Source organism: Pygoscelis adeliae, unplaced genomic scaffold (assembly GCF_000699105.1).
Source record: "Pygoscelis adeliae isolate BGI_AS28 unplaced genomic scaffold, ASM69910v1 Scaffold113, whole genome shotgun sequence".
Lineage (NCBI taxonomy): Eukaryota > Metazoa > Chordata > Aves > Sphenisciformes > Spheniscidae > Pygoscelis > Pygoscelis adeliae.
The window spans coordinates 16,618,813-16,638,027 of NW_008825108.1; the positions used below are offsets into that span (position 1 = coordinate 16,618,813).

General features: G+C 36.8%; 1 protein-coding gene across 1 annotated transcript in view; it reads right to left on the reverse strand.

The window, feature by feature from the left end:
• DOCK4 (dedicator of cytokinesis 4) overlaps nt 1–18,872 on the reverse strand; it is a 167,659-nt gene extending 148,787 nt beyond the window's left edge. The window contains exons 1-8 of the mRNA XM_009327700.1: nt 18,833–18,872; nt 15,399–15,482; nt 14,347–14,387; nt 11,423–11,478; nt 9,401–9,497; nt 5,006–5,154; nt 3,544–3,628; nt 1,710–1,861 (exon numbers count right to left, since the gene is read on the reverse strand). Of these exons, the coding sequence (XP_009325975.1) occupies nt 1,710–1,861; nt 3,544–3,628; nt 5,006–5,154; nt 9,401–9,497; nt 11,423–11,478; nt 14,347–14,387; nt 15,399–15,482; nt 18,833–18,872 (704 nt within the window). The remainder of the gene's footprint in view (nt 1–1,709; nt 1,862–3,543; nt 3,629–5,005; nt 5,155–9,400; nt 9,498–11,422; nt 11,479–14,346; nt 14,388–15,398; nt 15,483–18,832) is intronic.
• Between the last annotated feature and the right edge of the window lie 343 nt (nt 18,873–19,215).

Here is a 19,215-nt window from a genome sequence, read left to right on the forward strand (position 1 = left end):
GTTGCACAACAGAAACTGCAGCTGGAGAGAGGAGTGAGAATATGTGAGAGAAACAACTGCAGACACCAAGGTCAGGAGGGGGAGGAGGTGCTCCAGGCACCGGAGCAGAGATTCCCCTGAAGCCCATGGTGCAGACCATGGTGAGGCAGGCTGTCACCCTGCAGCCCATGGAGGTTAATGGTGGAGCAGATATCCGCCTGCAGCCCGTGGAGGACCCCACGTTGGAGCAGGTGGATATGCCTGAAGGAGGCTGTAACCCCGCGGGAAGCCCGTGCTGGAGCAGGCTCCTGGCAGGACCTGGGGCCCCATGGAGCAAGAGAAGTCCACGCTGGAGCAGGTTTGCTGGCAGGACTTGTGACCCCGTGGAAGGGACCCACGCTGGAGCAGTTTGTGAAGAACTGCAGCCCGTGGGAAGGACTCATGTTGGAGAAGTTCGCAGAGGACTGTTTCCCATGGAAGGGACCCCATGCTGGAGCAAGGGAAGAATGTGAGGACTAGCGGCAGAGACAACATGTGATGAACTGACCGCAACCCCCATTCCCCGTCCGCTGCTGGGGGGAGACAGTAGAGAAAAATTGGGAGTGAAGTTAAGCCCGGGAAGAAGGGAGGGGTGGGGGGAAGGTGTTTTAAGATTTGGTTTTATTTCTCATTACCCTTCTCTGATTTGATAGGCAATAAATTAAATTAATTTTCCCTGAGTTGAGTCTGTTTTGCCCGTGATGGTAACCGGGGAATGATCTCTCCCTGTCCTTATCTCGACCCATGAGCCTTTTGTTATATTTTCTCTCCTCTGTCCAGCTGAGGAGGGGAGTGATAGAGCGGCTTTGGTGGGCACCTGGCATCCAGCCTGGGTCAACCCACCACACCCATCACCACTGCACAAGCATTTATGGTTCAATCTTCCCGGCATATTCCTCAAAGAGAACTTATAAGGCTCTTGCACTAATTGTGCTCTCCTCCTGTGCTCATATTTATTAAGTGCATAGTGGTTCCGCTACTGTTCACTCCCATGTTCTCCCTCATGGCCAGAAATGTGCTGGGAGTAGAAATAACTACTGGATATTTAAAAATTCAAAGGTTATCAGAGCTCTCACAGAATTTAAGCTCTAGGACAAAAGAAAAAGAATGGTTCCAGGATCAGCTCCCAGCTGAAAAAAGAGGCCAAACAAACCCTAAGTGCATGTGAGATTGGGTTTGACTGTTTCACTGAAGAACAGGCACCTCCTCGGTGAAGTAGAGGCTCCTTTTATAAAAAGAGTCTTAATTCACTGACTAAAGGCAGCCCTCCAGTCTCATGTACCTAGAAGAATTAATCTCATAAATATTACAGAGCAAGCAACAGTTCGAAGTTTTGAATGTGCACTGATTAGGAAAGAGGAAAATAGAGATACTGAAAAATGACCTTTAGGTCACAGAACTAACATTCACTCTGTATGCATACATGTATATATGTTCCTACACAAATAAAACCAACTAAAAACTGAAATAGGTAAACAAGATGGAGAAATATACATTGTTTGAACCTAAAATGATACTACAATCTATTAAGTATAGAAACTGAATTTCAAAAGGAAGCAAAAAACTATCCTGAATCAAGACTATCTTCTGCTTGTTTCTAAATGTGAAATTTGTTACCTGGATCAAAACATACCGTGTATATTGACAAAACTTCTGTAAAATCAGTATTCCAGTGAAAAATCATGTGGTACCTGATGGGCCGATTTTCTTTACTATCAAAGAGTGAGAAGATTACTTCCAGTTCCTCTCCCAGATTGGAGCACATCAGACTCTTCATCTGAACAAAAAGATGGTGGCTGCTAGCTGGTACTGGTGTGTCTTTTTTTCGATGACGATGCTCCATCTAAAAATACCACAAACAACACAGCAGCCAGTTTGAATTAATTGTAAAAATCTCAAAACAAAAAGAGGTAAAAAACATTATACTGAACTACTTTCTTAATCCCAATTTTTAAATTTTTAATTCAGTATTAACTTGTAATAGGTTTTTTAATTTCTTTTTTTTTAAATCTGAGAAGGAGCATGCAAGTAAGCGACTTTCCCAGTGTTGCACTGGATCATAATTATCTCTAGGAGAAAAACAGTAACCTCTAGAAGTTTACCTTTTTTCTACTCTGGAAATTCTAAACCACTTTAAAGCTTTGTGCTGTAACAATATAGTATTTCATAGCTGGTTTAAATAGTTAATGATCTGATATCCTAGTATTCAAACACACAAAAAATGTTTTTGCAGAAGACTAAATACCAGTATTTTAAAATGGTAAAAAATCACACCCATATTTTATAATCTTTGGCAGACTGCTACATAGAAGCTAATAAATTCTCTTGAATAGACTTCACAGTTTGTACCTTCACCATTTAAATCACCCATTAAGAGTCAGACAATATTAAGTTGTACTATTTCTCTCTTACATTGTACCAAAAATAATTTTAACCAGAAATCTTTCTAAGCTGCTTAGCCTTCAAACTGAGGTTATCTTGGGCTTTTTTTTTTTTTACTCTTTATTTTTGAAAGTGCACTCCATGAGTTCCATTATTAGTTTTCTGGGTTATTCTTCCTCTGAATGTTTCTTCTCATGATTAATGGTTCCTCACTGTATTTCATCTAGTGCTTCAACAGGATTCCATAAGATTACATATGACTTTGCAACTGCCCAAAAGTGTACTGATTCTAGCATAAAGAAATTACTATTAGGCTTGACACTACAAGTTATCAACATAAGTAGTTAAAAATTATCAAAAATATATTATGATTTCAGCTCCACAGAAAATTGTAGCAATTATATTTTTGCTTTATACTATATTTAAATACCAAAGTTAACATAAATAAAATTTAGTTTAAATAAAAGCTTAGTCTTAAGCAAGTAAGGCTTAGGACTGTATACCTGTAACAGTTGCAGTACTTGAATATGAGCCAAAGCCCACATAAATGAATTGGCAAGTTTTTTTAGACCTCACTGGAGATTAAATCAGAATGAGAAATATCAGTGCTGGTTTAAATAAATCAAGATGGGCTTTTATACCCAAAGGAGAGCTTTTCTATGCAGTTTAACTGGTATTTACATTAATATATTAGAAAAGACCAATAGCCCAGTATGATTAATTGTGACGATACTTGTACCATGAGTATATTATTATATTTCCACAAATCTTATCTAACAGGACTCATGGGTCAGGTAAAGCTCTAATGAAAAAGAGTCTCATAAGCTTTTACTGATGATTAAATTCATGTTAACAGCAATAATTTTAATGATATATCAGAAAACAACACTTTTAACAAATAACATGTAAAATGAGCATGTGTGCACACACAAATACGATATCAAATCAAAGCATCGGATACAGATGTAGAGATGACATAACTGTTCAAAAGAAAACTTCTTTCCTCATAGTAAAACTCATTACATTATGAAATGCCAGTTTATTTGATGAAAAAAAGTACTTTTGGTTAAGTAGAAGAAAGCTGCCATCAAAACATCAGTATGTAATTTGATAGCAAAATGACTGAGTATTATATTCACATACCAGCCTGTAGAGCTCCGTAATGCTGATCTCTTCAGGATCTACCATAGCATATTCTTTTCTCGGAACTAAGTCAAGTCCCAGTTGTCTGTATGAGAAATGGAATAAGAGTAAGTAGTTTCTACAAACAAAGGAAACAAATTAACTCATTGCTTCTATTTACATTTAAGAGAAACATTCCAACAAACACTGTACATGTTAATTGGTACTCTACAGTTGGTTTTGTTTTAATGTATTTTGGCTGTGTTCACCATTCATGGATGATTCCTCCCTTTTCTTCACTTTGTAACATTAATAGAATACGTTTTCCCACAATTTTTAAATCTGTTCCACATTGTGGACAATGTACAATGGATATTGTCCTTTGTACTATTGTGGACACTGTACAATGTGAATCACACTAGAATTGTCAATTTGAATGACAACCATGGAAAAGAAGATAAAAAGAAAATCCATCAAATGCCAAAACATCAGCTTATTTTTAATTTGGACTGGATGGCATCAAAGCTGCTTGGCTGTATCCCCTGAACAAAATAATGAAATGGAGTTGAATCAACAGGAATAAAATTTATTTTCAGCACTGCAGCAAGCAATAAAGATTAAGAACACATATGGGGCAGTCATGCTGAATTTAGAAAAGCTTGAAAGATTAGAAAGTTTTTTTTTAAATATGTTTTTAAAGAGTAGGAACTGACCACTTCAAAAACCATCACAATTCCATTCGGTTAGCACAAAATTCTAAGCAGGCAGTTAATCATACATAGTTAATCACAGTTCTTCCACTACGTTAGGTATTTAGGCTTTCAGATAGCAGTAGTTGCAGAAACCCCTGAAATTCAGATAATTCTACTATAGAATATTGCTGCATTTAGTGAGAGTTTAACTGAATAAATATAGGCTAAGGAAAAGACTTTGGAAACAGCACCCAAATGCCAAAACGTATTTTAACCTTTTTCTTGCTTTTAAAAAAAAAAAGTAAGATAATACAATTTGCATTAGCTCGTATTAGTTATTCAGATAAAAGAAAGATGCAAACCATAGTAGCAAGATGTATGTTAGAGATGCCCAAGTAGGAACCAAATTGTGTGACACAAGTCAAAAAGGAAGCAATGTCAGCCAATATAGTTTCAGTTAAGAGAACAGAGCTATGCTAACTGTGTCACATAAGAATCTGGCCGGGTGTGTTTTAAAAAGACGTAAAAGGATGCTGCAGATATTCCAATGCAATCCTCTTGTAGACAGTACCACTGCTATGTAAAATAAAGTGAGAGAGAAAGGCAAAATAAAACAAGTCATTTTTCTCTGTTAAAACTTAGTGGACAGAAAAACAATGAAGGAGAAAGTCCATTCAAAACAAAAGGTTAACACCTGTCAGAAATTTGTTCCTTATTTCAACATTCTACAATGAGCCTAAAGCTGTGGCATTATAATTACACTATTTTAATTTATTATTTTATTTACTCACTCATTGCCCCAATCCAGACGAGCAGTGATGTGTCGCTTGACATCCTTCATTCGATCATGGGTGAGATGGCCGACAAGGACCTGCCTTCGCAGGTCTAGGATTTCATTCATTATGTGCCACAGTCGGTGAAAGAGATCCCCCTCATTCCTCTGTGAGATAAAAATATAATTGCCTCTACATCACCTGTATAAGCTGACAATGCTAATAAATACAGATATTGTGGGGAAATCAAGAAAACTTCCTTATTCCCCTACTTAGTCTTTTTTCTCCCCATCATATTGTGACCATTTTACCTGCATGCATGTGTGTGTGCGTATAAAATCATTTCAGAGCTTACCACAGACCCTGTCTTTGCACCACACTCACTCCAAAATTTCACGCCAACTCCTTATGCCTCATGTTAACGCAGTCTAATTTATGTGATAGATATAATAAAAATTCAACAAAAAATTGTTTTATGCCAAGAGCATGTTCATTCTGTGCTGCTGTCTCATCCAAACTGAATATGTGATCATGTAATTCAAGACTATTTGAACTCATAAGGGGATGAAAAGGCAATAGCTCCTAGCATTCAAACTCTGAACCACAGAGTGTTAATGTTCTTTTAACTTTTTCTTGCACGGACGTAACTGTATACACTACTGTCTAACCATAAATAAATATTATCACATAGACAGAATCTTGTCCAGACAGTTCTTCTTCTTCTAACTGTGAAGTAGGAGAAATTACGTGAATATGATTACTTTCTAAACCACATCCTCCTACTCTAATTATATACCAGTTAAGGCCATAAACAATTCCCCGTAAGAGTTTCCTCCCGAACAGAAGTTCTTTTAACTCTTCCTTCCCCAATTATAAGTGGTTTTACTTGATATAGTTTTTCTGAGAAACTTTAGTTTGAGGACATTATTGCAACCTCCATTTAAGTGATGCATCACACAAAGTTGAAAAAACATTCCTATTCAGATTTGTTCTGCTAATTCTTGCCAAAAAACCCTAAACCCAATTCCCTTCTCCTTCTTCCTACGAACAAGTAGCATAAAAACAAAGTTCAGCTACTTCTGCTGCACAATTGCTATGAAAAGCTAAAATTCACTTAGAAGCACCATTACTCTCTGTCAATAACTTTTATATTCCAAGGGCTCTGGCAAACTGCTGTTTGATAAATCTGCTCTTTTTATTTCACATTCATTCACTTCATAAGCTCACTAAAATGGGCATTAATTTATTGTTTGTCTTGGCTTTCTGGCTGGAAAAAAAAGAAAGCCAGTGTATTTTGAACATGCAATAACAACAGCAGTGAAGAAAAAGGTTGCTAAAAAAGAAACAACTTCAGTAATAACAATAGCAATATATGAACTTTATAAGTAAAAGAAAACAAAAAAATGGTCATACAAATAGCCGTTGAATTAGGAGCGAGAGACAAAAAAGACTTTATAGGAATGTTATAGAGAACGAGGCTGACAGTATGTTTTCACAGTTTTCCATCAGACATTAGTGTATAAAGATTTCATTTCTACAGTTAAAAAACCGAATCGAATAAACACTAATTCAGGTGCATCTTTGTTTTCGGTATCTGATGATAAGCTCTACTGAATTAAATTATTCATGTGTATACAAGAGACATGTTTAACAACACTATTAAGCTCAAAATAACATTTTCAGGTATCCTTTCTGTTCCAAAGCTTTAGAATTTCTCTATGAGTTGCCTGTATCTCAAAGTGCTGAGTGGATCTGCAAGCAACTGTGCTTGCTTTATAGATGTAGGTCTCAACACTATGGGATCGTATTTTTGCTCCTTTTGTTCCAGAAGAAGCCAATGTACTAATATACTTGCTAATATACACAAAGCAATCACACTTAGATATGCTTCAGATATTCAAGAAAACTACTTGCCAATATAATCTAGAGAAATTTCAAATAAGCTTTGAAGAGTTTCTTGTTTCTCAAGAAACAGTTCCTATTGCTTAATTACAATTTCACTGTCAAGTTTAAAATGATACTCTATTGCTTAGAATCTAACAGAAAGAAATGCGAAATGCTTGATTTTGTAGGTTCCTGTATAAAAGCTTTCACTAAGCAAATGAGCAGCTGCTCCAATTGCAGGTTTCAGAAAGGTCCCCTGGTTCTGAACAGCCTCTCTGAACACAATCCATACAATCATCTCAAAAAGGTAGCAGACGGGCTACTTCTGTACCATCCTGACTTGTAGGAGGTCTATTGGCACCACTCATTGCTGTTTCTTATGTAGCAGAAGCAGCCCTTGTATAAGCAGAAGGTAGCTAATCTTCTCACAATTTAAGTCATAATAATCAACTCAGCAATGAGTTAATACGTGGGGCTGGAGACTATGTAGATGCAAGTGAACAGGTTTTGATTACATTTTATATGTGCATATGCTGCCAAGTCCAAACCATGGTTTGGTTGTAATGTAGTAGATTAGAAGGTCAAATGTTAAAAACAGAAGAAAATCATGATGCAAATCACAGTTTAAAATATTTTAGTTAAGCCTTTAAAGACACAACTCTACAGCCAAAAAAAAGTTAAAAAAAGTTCAGTTAACAGAGGAAATAGAAGTAGGCATGGAAAAAGGAAATTATCCAATTATTACGTCTTAGATTATGATGTGAAAAAAAAATGTTAAAAGATGCAGAACAGTCAGTGAAAGCTGAATTTCAGTCAGAATAGAGATATTGAACAGGTTTCTTTCCACGTGTTGTAAGCACACCGAAACAAAACAATTTGTACCTATGGTGGTAGCCAATTAAGAGAAGGAAATGGTAGGATTTCTTACAGTGAAAAAGTAAGTCACTGGTCTGAAACCTCACAAAAGAATGGGAGACTGCAACGGGTTTCATAGGAGACATGGGAATGAAAAACCATCTAAGGAGCTCGTATCCAAGATCCTATTGATACTGCACAACATTTAGATAAATAAAGTAGAATAAACCCACATCTGTATGATTTATATAATGGAGTAAGAGCTGCTTAAATGACTGGTGACTCAAAACAGGACTATAAATAGGAAACCAGCAGGTGGCTAAATTTGGAAGAGTTTTCTCTATTAAAAAAAAAAGTTTGCCTACCCTATTTAAAAAAAACCATAAACATTTTTATTGATATAATCTTTGCTTCAACTGAAGTTTTTAAGGGAGGTAATTATAGAATTGGAGAGGTCACATTTACAGAGTGAGCCCAATAGAGTGATGGAGTGATAAATGGAAATTATGGAAGTAACACACACCACGGGTGTTCTTTGAGAAAGAAAGAGTAGTTGCTTATTGCTACTTTGTGTGCAGTGCTCACCCAACTGCTACTGGAATACTATATCCAGTTCTTAGTCCAGAAATGCAACAGAAAATACAACATGGGTTCAGAAAACAGGAATGGTTAAGGCTAAAAAACATGATTTAAAGTGAAATTTGAGAAGATGAATCTACTAAGATAGTTAAACAGAAAGCTAAGACTGCAAGTATCTATTAAAGTGGAACAATTTCATAGAGGGGCATTCTGTAAGGAGTTGCAATAGAATTACTAAGACTGGTATGAATGAAATATGAAAATGTATACATAAGTACAAGAAGAAATGACAGAACAAGGAAAGGTAGGCACTAATAACCATAGAACACCATAGCTGCGATTTCATTGAAACAAGGAGAGAAACAAACTGACCTGAAGATGTGAGGGAGAGGGAGAAAAAGACCAGAGCCACAAAATATCCAGATAAGGAAAACAAGAGAACTGTGAAACATGGGACTTCTACTTAAAACTTATGAAGTATGAGATAAGGAAGAAGTTCAAAACCAGAATCCACTTCTGTAATGTGTGGTAGGTAAATCCAAGATCAGTTCATTACTGCTAATCTGGAACCACCCCCCAGCCTCCCTCAGCAATGAGGACTCAACAGCTGGCATCCCTTGATGTCCGTGTCATGTACAAGAGATCCTGGTCAAATAACATGGACACATCCCAGCGCTTGTGAGTGCGTGGATGTGAGACAAAATAAAAATATATGAGACAATGAGTATAAAACAAATAAACTGGCTGAGAGATTTTCAGTAATATACTATATTTCTGTATTTCAATAAAATACCAATATTGCTTGTTACACTTATTTCCAACACTTCAATTTAGCAGACAAAGGAATCCTTAGATCCAACTGCTACACAATGAAGCTGGACAAGACTCAATCAATAAGTTGCTAAAGTTTAGCAGCAGTAGTAGTCAATGATTGGAACAAATTCAGAGATGTATTTAGTCCATAATTAGAACAGTTAAAAACCAAACTGAATGCTTTTTTCTGAAATATATACTTAAACTATACTAGAGCATCTAAACAACAGTGTGTCTTTTCAGTTGGCATTAAATCAAAGCAACATTATTCAGGGTACTTGCCACATAGAGTTGTTTCCACATCGTTCCCCAGTCTCTTAAAGTTGATGTCATTTCTGTAATAACAGAATCTTCTGTTGGAATAACCATTTCAAATTGTCTGTAACATGCAGAAGAACACATGATATTACACAAGCATTACAGATCCCATTACAGTTACTAATATAAAGACTTCCTCCTGCCAACAGTGATGTCTATCAACCTACATGTGTGCTCCTTCAGCCCATGACGCTTTTTATTTGTGTATTTTATTTAATCCCTATGGAAAAGTCTTTGGTGAAAATAATTTAATCCCCATGTAAAGTCTTGGTCCTAGAGAAGTCATGGTGAATTTTTTACTATGAGATAAGCATGTCAAAAACTACTTCCACAGCAGAGTAATTCCCACAGTTTCCAAAGGGATCTTGCCGCTTTAGCTTAGACTCCAAACCAGTGATTGTTGCCACTCTTTTTTACATCTCTGTTCATAGAAATAAGACAGAAAATGCCATTCCTTCAACTGAAAGAGGATATAAAAACTCAAAAGTAAACTAGTAGTGTGAGCGAGTTCTTGCCAGTTTGATGCTGGGCAAGAAAAAGCTGGGTTGGCTTGGTCAAGACCAAACTCTCCACCACACCATCACTTTACACACCATCATCGCTACCACTTCATTCTCACACACAGTGCATTTCAAAGGTTTGCGTTCATGCCTGGATTACTTTTCTCATTATATCATTCCTCTCTTACCACGTTAACATAACAATGTGACAGCCCCTGGCCGTGATGTGCTGTAAGGCACATGGCCTGAATGGGAAACACAGACTAACAAAGAAAATAGAGGCAACAAAAGATTGAACTCCCTGCAAGTACTGTCATGGTGTCTGCTAATAAAAATTATTCCATCTTTAAGCTTTGTTTTATTGTGATGGTTTACAACAATTTTATTTCACCGAACCTTCAGTTTTATCTACAACCACTTTTAAAGGAGAAAGGATCCTAGGACATGACAAACCACATGCGGCTTGAACTCCATAGCAAACAACGGAATGTTTTAACAGTAATGTGGAGCGCCATTCATGATTATTTTTTGCCCATCATGAATCATGGGCCTTCTACTCACTCACTCATGCTCCCAAAATAAAGGTCACCCACACCTGATGTTTAAGCGTCCATCTATTATGATGAGAAATGTCTTTACCTAAACAGCTTTCAAACTGTTATGTATCAGTTCTCTATTAATAAATCTAAATAAATGATACAATGTGAACGCTCCCAAATTAAGTAAAACTTTGGAAAAAACTGTGTTGAACTAAGATCATTGACAAATAAAAAAAATTTAAAAGGGATACTATCAAGGTAAGTATTACATCTAAAAAAAATAAAAATCAGTGTTTCTTTTAGTCAGAACATTTGAGTTCCAAAACAAAAGTTTTAAACTAATTTTAACCAATTGTTCTGTTTTTTATTAACTCTTCTAAAAGCAAAAAGAGATCAGTTGTTGTCAAAAATAAATATTGGCTCTTCATCACCTAAAGAAAAGAAGTAAAGGACAAAACATTTCTATTCATTTACAGTTTTAGTAAATCTTTTGCCATTGAACTGATACATTATTCACCATTCTTTTGAAAAACGCTACCTGTCTGCCATGGTACAGCTGCTGTCCTCAAAGAAAACAACTAATCTTAAACAGCAGGTTAATAGCTAGCTTCTGTACAGATTAACTTCTTCTAATTAAGGCAATATCTTTTTCAAGCCAAACTTAACAACAGGAAGTGAAAACATGCCATCATTTTCTCTTTCCTCTGGACAATACAGACCGATATTCCCGATTGCTCTCCATGTCTTTTCAGAATACATCACTCCAATTTTATGACCATGCAGGAGTATCAGGTTAGCTAAAGACAACCATTTCAAGTCCTGTGGCAGTAAGCTGAAGTTAAGATATTATAACATAACGAAATCACCACTTTACCTTATAAGCAAAAGATCTTTGGTACAAGTAACCGACCATGTTTAAATATTTGAATCCAGAACATTTCACCTACCCTTTGTTCTTAACACAAGCATTTTTCAAGTGAATGTAGTTGGATGGAAATATGCCCTGAAAAATAAAATAGTTTAGGTAAAACCAAAAAAACTCCCCTTACATAAGTCTGGAGTTCCATTTAATATGCGAATGCATGCTGAATTAAAAGTCCTCCAAATAATTACCAAAAAACATGCACAAAAAAGAATGCAATATATACTCAGTATAGATCTAACGGGAACTAAAATGCCATATTCGGTAGAGTTGAAATCCTTCAATACTTCAGAAAATTAGAAGATAAACACATGTAGAACATACAGAAGATTGCTTGAGAGCTCACTTATACTAGATGCTTTTATTAATTATTCCCACCTTGTCAAGAAACGGACCAACTGTGAGGCGTAACGTCTTACCAACAGCATCTTAAAAATAGTATCTTCAGGTAGGGATTTTCAAAATAAAGCAAAATAAATAAAGTTAACAAAGTTCAATAAAAATAAAGTTAAGTTAATAAATAAAGTAAAAATAAAGTTTTATTTGGTGGCTACTATGCCCTGCAGTGCACAGGAAAGCTGTGGTAGATGCCTACCAAAAAGCCTCAGTGTCCTGACAGGAGTGGTCCTTTTCTAGTTATTTAAGCGCTCTCCACTGTTCTTTTGAATGGACGGCACTGCTGCAACAGTCATATTGCTCTTACAGTGCACTAACCTTCATAAACCAGAACAATAAGCAAAATGAAGCAACTCAGTTTCAAGCTTCTGGCTGGGAACGTAATATGCTACAGCTCGTTACATAATCACAGAATCATAGAATAGTTTGGGTTGGAAGGGACCTCTAAAGGTCATCTAGTCCAACCCCCCTGCCACAGGCAGGGACATCTTCAACTAGAGCAGGTTGCTCAGACCCCCAGCCAACCTGATCTTGCAGCTTCCCAGGGATGGGGCATCCACCACCTCTCTGGGCAACCTGTGCCAGTGTTTCACCACCCTCAGCGTAAAAAATTGCTTCCTTCTATCTAGTCTAAATCTACCCCCCTTTAGTTTAAAGCTATTCCCCCTTGTCCTGTCGCAACAGGCCCTGCTAAAAAGTCTGCCGTCATCTGTTTTATAAGCCCCCTTTAAGTACTGATAGGCTGCAATAAGGTGTCCCCAAAGCCTTCTCTTCTCTAGGCTGAACAACCCTGATTCTCTCAGCCTTTCTTCAGAGGAGAGGTGTTCCATCCCCCTGATCATTTTTGTGGCCCTCCTCTGGACCGGAAAATACATATATGTTCTCTTTTTAATGAGCACAGCTGCATACAGCTTTCCTTTGTGATGATGGTGCCTCATTTTCTTTTAACACAGACATTAGACCTTCTACAAAAATGCATCTACTATGTAGAGCCAACTGCCCTTGTAAATGCTCCTACTCGTCTGTAATGTAAAGTAGTTCAGGAGAGTATCTCCCAAGGACAGTAAGATGTACGGGCTTGCACTTGTAAAGTTGTGCCAGAAAACAGGATAGCTGCATATGCACGCTTACTGCAGACCAGCTGCCACAGATAATTTCTTTGAGCGTCAAAGCTGGCAGAATAACAAGGGAAGAATCTTGACAGAGCAATACCAATAACAAGTGGAGTTACAAGGTGCTCTTATTATTTCACTTTCAGAGAGACTCCCTTCAAAAACCCAGTTCCGAAAACTGTTTGCATTCACACTAGGAAAGCAGAAAACATATATCTCATTTCTTCACACATCAAGTCATGTTTAGAAAACCTATTCATAACTCCTATCAACACATTTGACAGACCACAAAGCAAGACTGACAGCAAGCATGTGGTGAGAATTGCAACAAAAGACACAGAAGATGCAATAACAAATCCCGACTGCTCATGTCTTATAAATCAAATTGCAATATATATCAATGAGGTCAAAGTAGTAAATATCAGATTAGACTCTGTGGCTAAATTTATTGTTCATATTGACCTTCCATATAAAGTAAAGAAAATTTATGTGAGCAGAGACCGCAGGCCTAGGTACAAAAGGCCAATGACTTATGATATGATCCCCTAGAAACTTTTGAAATTAACATATATGTGCCCTATTTTGCAGCTGAAGAGGCTTGGAAATGAAGAGAGGAAAAAAAAGACCAAAGCTTACAATGCGGGTTAAAGGAGCTAGAGATTATTTAAGATCTTTCTTCAACGGCTTTAATAAGACTAAAAACTCGAGTACCATGTTGAGAAAAAAAAAAGTAAATCTTGAAGTGGTTTCCCATATGAAAAACAAAACTCTACAAGTCACAGAGGCAAGTCAACGGGAGAGATTAAGAAAATAGAAAGACAAGTAAGATAGGTAAAGCTCAAACACATTCAATATGAACAAACGCTGAAATATGAATTTCATGATATTTCATGTCTGAATGCAGAAAAAAAAATCAGTGAAGTCTGGTTTAGAGTACTATCAACTATACTACTATGGAAATCAAAGAAAAATAAATTGACCCATATATTTCACATGACAATGTAAAATACCTATCTTTTATTCAATTGATACTCTGCCTGTGGCTCCTATAAACTAGCTGTCTCCACTGGCTGCTCTAAATTAATTCATAACATCAAGAAAAATAGGCACAGTCTAACCAACTTTTCCAACAGTATTTACAGTTTGTATTCTCAGTATTCTTCTCCCTTCAACTTAGCTTCCTCTGAGTTCACAATAAAAAAATCAGAAATAAAAGAAAATTCACCAGAGCCTCGGATTTGTAATCATCCTAATACATAGGAGCATTTCAGAAGTGTAATCCATCTCCAAATCTAATTAAAGCAGTACCAATAACATACTTAACACTAAGCTCTAGTTTTCTTTTAAGAGTAAATATCATATACTTCCATGGAGACTATAAACTTTTAAAAAGTAAATATACATTTTTGCCAAAGAATGCAAAACTGCAATTGACCTTTACCTTAACATTGGGGTTTTTTAAGGCAAATCCTCTGTACCACCCTGTGAAGAAAGAACATTTTGCTTTTTAAAGTATGCAAACCATTTCCATATGTAAAACAGATTTCATCTTTCCCTTTTGGACAGATATCACAATTACGCAGTGCTGTCAGACTGCACTCATTTAAAAGACTTTCCATACAATGAAAGGTATTTTGTTTAAACCAGCTCATATTCAGATGACTTAATTCACACAATTTCAGGAATTAGTCTTTAACCCTGTATCCCCAAATGTTTCTAACAATGTAACCCAGGTATATTTTGCACTAGACACCACACCAGACAAAAGAGAAATGGTTTCATATTCACTGTAAACATTTATAAATCATTTTTGGACTTCATGTCCTAAATCTATCAACCACATTACTATACAAAACTCATAATATACCTGATTCAAAAGAACAGATCCTACGCCTTCTGTAAGAAAATTTCTTACAAGGTTAACAGCATATAATCCTGATATGAAACCAAAAAACACTTATATAATCCTAAATGATCAAAAAATCATATTGACAGACAAGCCTTAGGTAACATATTAAAGAGGCAGATTATGAAAAAAATGCAATTTTATTTCTCTTACATTAGTAACGGACATTTGCTAAAATCATATTAGTATTCTCTACCTCAGAACAGAGGCAAAAGAGAATGTTTAAACTGCTTTAAGATTTAAACTTATGACTTTGAATTCATTTGAAAGGGTCTTGATGGCAGCCAGGCTTCCCTTGGAAATACCAAGAAAGCAGAAGAATCACAATGAGAACTCCTTGCTGTTTTAACTGTTATCCTCTATGAATGTTTATTAAATAGAGAGATTAAATAAAATAATGAATTGCCAATTAATTATTACAGAGATTAGAGCTCATTGGAACTGTGAAAAAAATGAAGAGGCCAGAATGTGTTATATTATTGATTTAAAAAATGTGTTAATTTAAGAAAATAAATGAATAGTAATAGGGTTCAAATCAACAGTATACAAAACTTCATTATCACTGGAATTCCAACCTGTGAACTCACCATCACATTTCTCTAATATTTGAACAGTGTCTCCAATCTCCAGTGACAGGCCATGTGGGACCGTCCCTCGAAAACCAGCGATTACTGAAAAAGATAATGTTTCAATTATTTACAACATTAAAATAGAAATTATTATTCCTCTTGTTAACAAAAATAGTATATTAACAGGGGAATTTAACTGTTAGAACAAACAGGCTTACTGAAATTTAATAAGCTGTAGAAAGAATCAGAGGTTAAGCCACTTTTATGAGCAGAAAATTTGAAATACAGGACTTGGAAAAAACCCGAAACAATTACAGACCTACTATACATGAATGGAAAGCTTGTACTGGAGAACACTGTTAGCTAGACCATAACTACCCTGAAGGACAGAAGCTGTTTCATTCCAAACGCTCACACTAACACATATCAGACCTCAGAATTTTGCAACCTGAAAGTGCCAATATTTTTGTTGCCACCTATACCACCCACACACCACAAAAGGAAAACCTTATTTCACATTCGCTTAATGGACGCTATAGACCCAACACTCCATATAATCCCAAACGTGAGGAAATGGTTAGGGGGTGGAGACCAGTAAAGCGTGCTGGTCACTAAAATACGTTAAGCGCACACACAGTCTCCCCTGCAGCCTCCCCGAAGCCAGTGAAGCCCAGGTCATGAGCTCAGGCTGGGACAAGAGCTACAGAAATGGGCTTCCCTTGCTGGAGGTCAAACATGCCTCAGAAACAAAACGTCCACCAGAGCAGTGATGTTCCCAAATACTTACAGTGGTCAAATTTGAAGTCTTATATTGTTAGTGCTAAAAAAATAGCCAGCTATTTTTTTCACTCAGAACCAAAATAGAATGCTCAAAAGCCACTCAAAATGCTCATTCCTACAAATGCTAAAAATCCATTGACATGCTAGACAGCAATTCAGCTATTCAACCCTGTGCTTACTGTATTTGAAATTCCAAATTAAAATATTGCCTAATTCAGGCCATGAGACCCAGCAATAGTGATTGTGATTCTCTGTATTGTAATGTTCTTTTGGAGCTTAATTTTGAAGTTGAAGAGGAAAATGGCCTTCTACCAATATCAGCAGGGCACGATGCACAAAACTACTTAGTGGCCTAACAGCAGTCTTAGATAGGAAAACCCATCTAGATAGGAAAACCCAAATCTCACAGCAAAGGAAAAAAACCACCAACTCAGAGGCGTGAGAACAAATCTTCACATGTAAAAGCCAAAAGGAAACCCCATGGGTGCAGATATGCATATAAAGTAACTACTCTTCCACCAAAGGACCTGCAAGATTTTGAGTCACAACAATCCATTTTGGCGGCTCCTGCATGCTGTCGGAGGTCTCTCCCACCACAGGCAGAGACTTCGCTCAAACACAGTATAACCTGTCATCCACTGCCTGTGCTTGTCACATTGTTCGTCAAAGGCAGCAGGAGAGATTAGCTGTCAGCAACCACGAAAACAGAAAATTCATTTGGGAGTCTTCGCCAGAAAGTTCCAGATTTTAAGAGTAAACCAACAGGATATGGTTTGTACTATAGGATGGCATGTATAAAAATGTACAAAAAGTACATTTTTGCCAAATCTTTCTTCAGAATCTGAAGGCTTCAAAAATCACTGAAGTCAATCATCATTTCAATCATCACTAAATTATAACTATGCTTAACCCACGGTCTTTATTTATCCCTTTGAAAAAAGCCTGTGAGATTATGTGCCTGGTCAGTCCCCAAGAGTTTGATATAACACGTGACCAGTATTTGTAGCACTGAGCTTTTTTTTTTTTTCTTCCCGAAGGCATGTATATTGAATCAATCTCTATTCATTTCAGTGCTCCTCCTACTCTCCAAGGTATTTACACAGAACTAAAATACCCTGAGATAAGCATTATGAAATAAAAAGAGCTACTTTGGTTCCCCCACCATGAACAAGTACACCATTTTGTAAGAGGGTTAGTTGCAAGACAGCATTTGTACAGAAAAAGTTTGTCTAATAGTTGAAAAATGAGAATTTTTCAATTAATTCTTATACAAAGATCTAAAAATTAAAACAGCTTATTAACTAGGAACAGATTAGAATAAAAACAAAACCCCCTGAATATCAATACAATGTATATCTAAATTCATCTGTGGCACTGGAATGACAGGAGTCATTCTGGTCACCTTTCTAGCTTGCAAGAAGCAAAACTGAATTATGAAGCCTGCCAAAATAGCACCTACAGCCACTGAAATAAAATTAAGGAATTAACGGAAGCAGCATGCAAAACCAAACAAAACCAAACCCTTGTGTGTTATTACACTTGTGCGATGCCTTATTTTTAAACTCCACGAGATAAAAAGAGTGACAGTAATTTTCTCCTTAAGACCCAATATATCCTGTCACATTGTTATGATCTGACTTTGCTGTGACATTCAGTTTTTATTACTTAGTTACTAGGTCTGTTAAAGATTTTTTTTTTTTTTAAGAGAAGTTTCAAAAAAAACTTTTAGGACAAAAAAAGATTGAAATCTGACACAGTGTAGAAAATAGCTAGAATTCATTTTAGAGTACGTATGGAAGAAAAAAACTATATCTTGAAATATCTTCTAGAAGGATAGCCTGCAGAGTACCAGAAAAAGAAAGAAAGAAACAAGGGCATCACCTGTACCACTGAGCCAGCACATTCACCCGATCCACGCACAGAACTGGCTGGATTCTTGCAGAGGTCTTGCAGTGAGGTCAGGCTCAAAACAGGCAGCCCGTGGTCTTTAGCAATGCCACCCAAAACAAAGTGCACTGCAGAGCAGCAGAGAATTTAATGCAAAGCACGGGAATCCACTGATAAACTTATCACACAAATGTTTACTCGGCTAACTTTCTACTGCTCAAGTCACGTTACAGAATTGGGACCGAGACAGAAGGTGGTTATTCATGCCTTTTTAGTTTATCTGTGGGGTATATACATAAGTAGACTATAGGGAGGATAATGATGAAGTCATGGAAGTAGGTAGTTACAGTTCCACCAGAGAGGATCCCAGGGTTCAGAGGACACAGGGTTCTTAACCAAGCCATGATATAAATCTGATGTACTGAACCTCTTGCCCTTTCCTCCAATGACCACATTGTTCTGCAACACTTTGCAGATGCTCCTTAATTCTTTCTCCTAGTAGTAGTAAGTATATAATTAATCACTCTGCAGTGGCCATGGCTTAAGGTGTTCTCAACCTAACTTGAGAGCAGTACACATTTATCATACTCACAGAACTGGACTTTTTATATACACAGCATTCACTGAGCCATGTGCATCAAATATGCACCATTTTCATTCTTACAACAACAGTAGCTGGTGTGGTTATCATCTTCTCTCACTTCCATTGCAACCAGATAGCAGAGACCTTAGAAAAGGAGGACGGACAGGAGAAGAGAAATCCACTCTGAATATAGCTCACCTACCAATATCTGCAGTCTTTGCAGATGTGCTGTCCATGTGCATGTCCCCAGGAAGCCAAGTATCAAAAGCACTTACATCTAGATACATTTTTTTGTCATTGTAGTACCTGAAGGTCATATAAATGTCCTGTTTGTGTTTCAAGCACAGGCATAGTGATTGATGCCCTCTTCAATCACCTCTCAGCCACAGGAGGAATGTGGAACTCCACAATAGAAGTTTGTAGGAGGATATATTCTCAGAAGTGTTTTGGAAACTGAGTTCAAATACAGCAGCCAGCTGGCATGATTAAATATTTTCTTGCTGCCAAAGGGTACTCAGAGGATAAGAAAGCAAGGCAACAACACAGGACACAAAAACCTAATCCATACAGAAGGTGAAATCATAT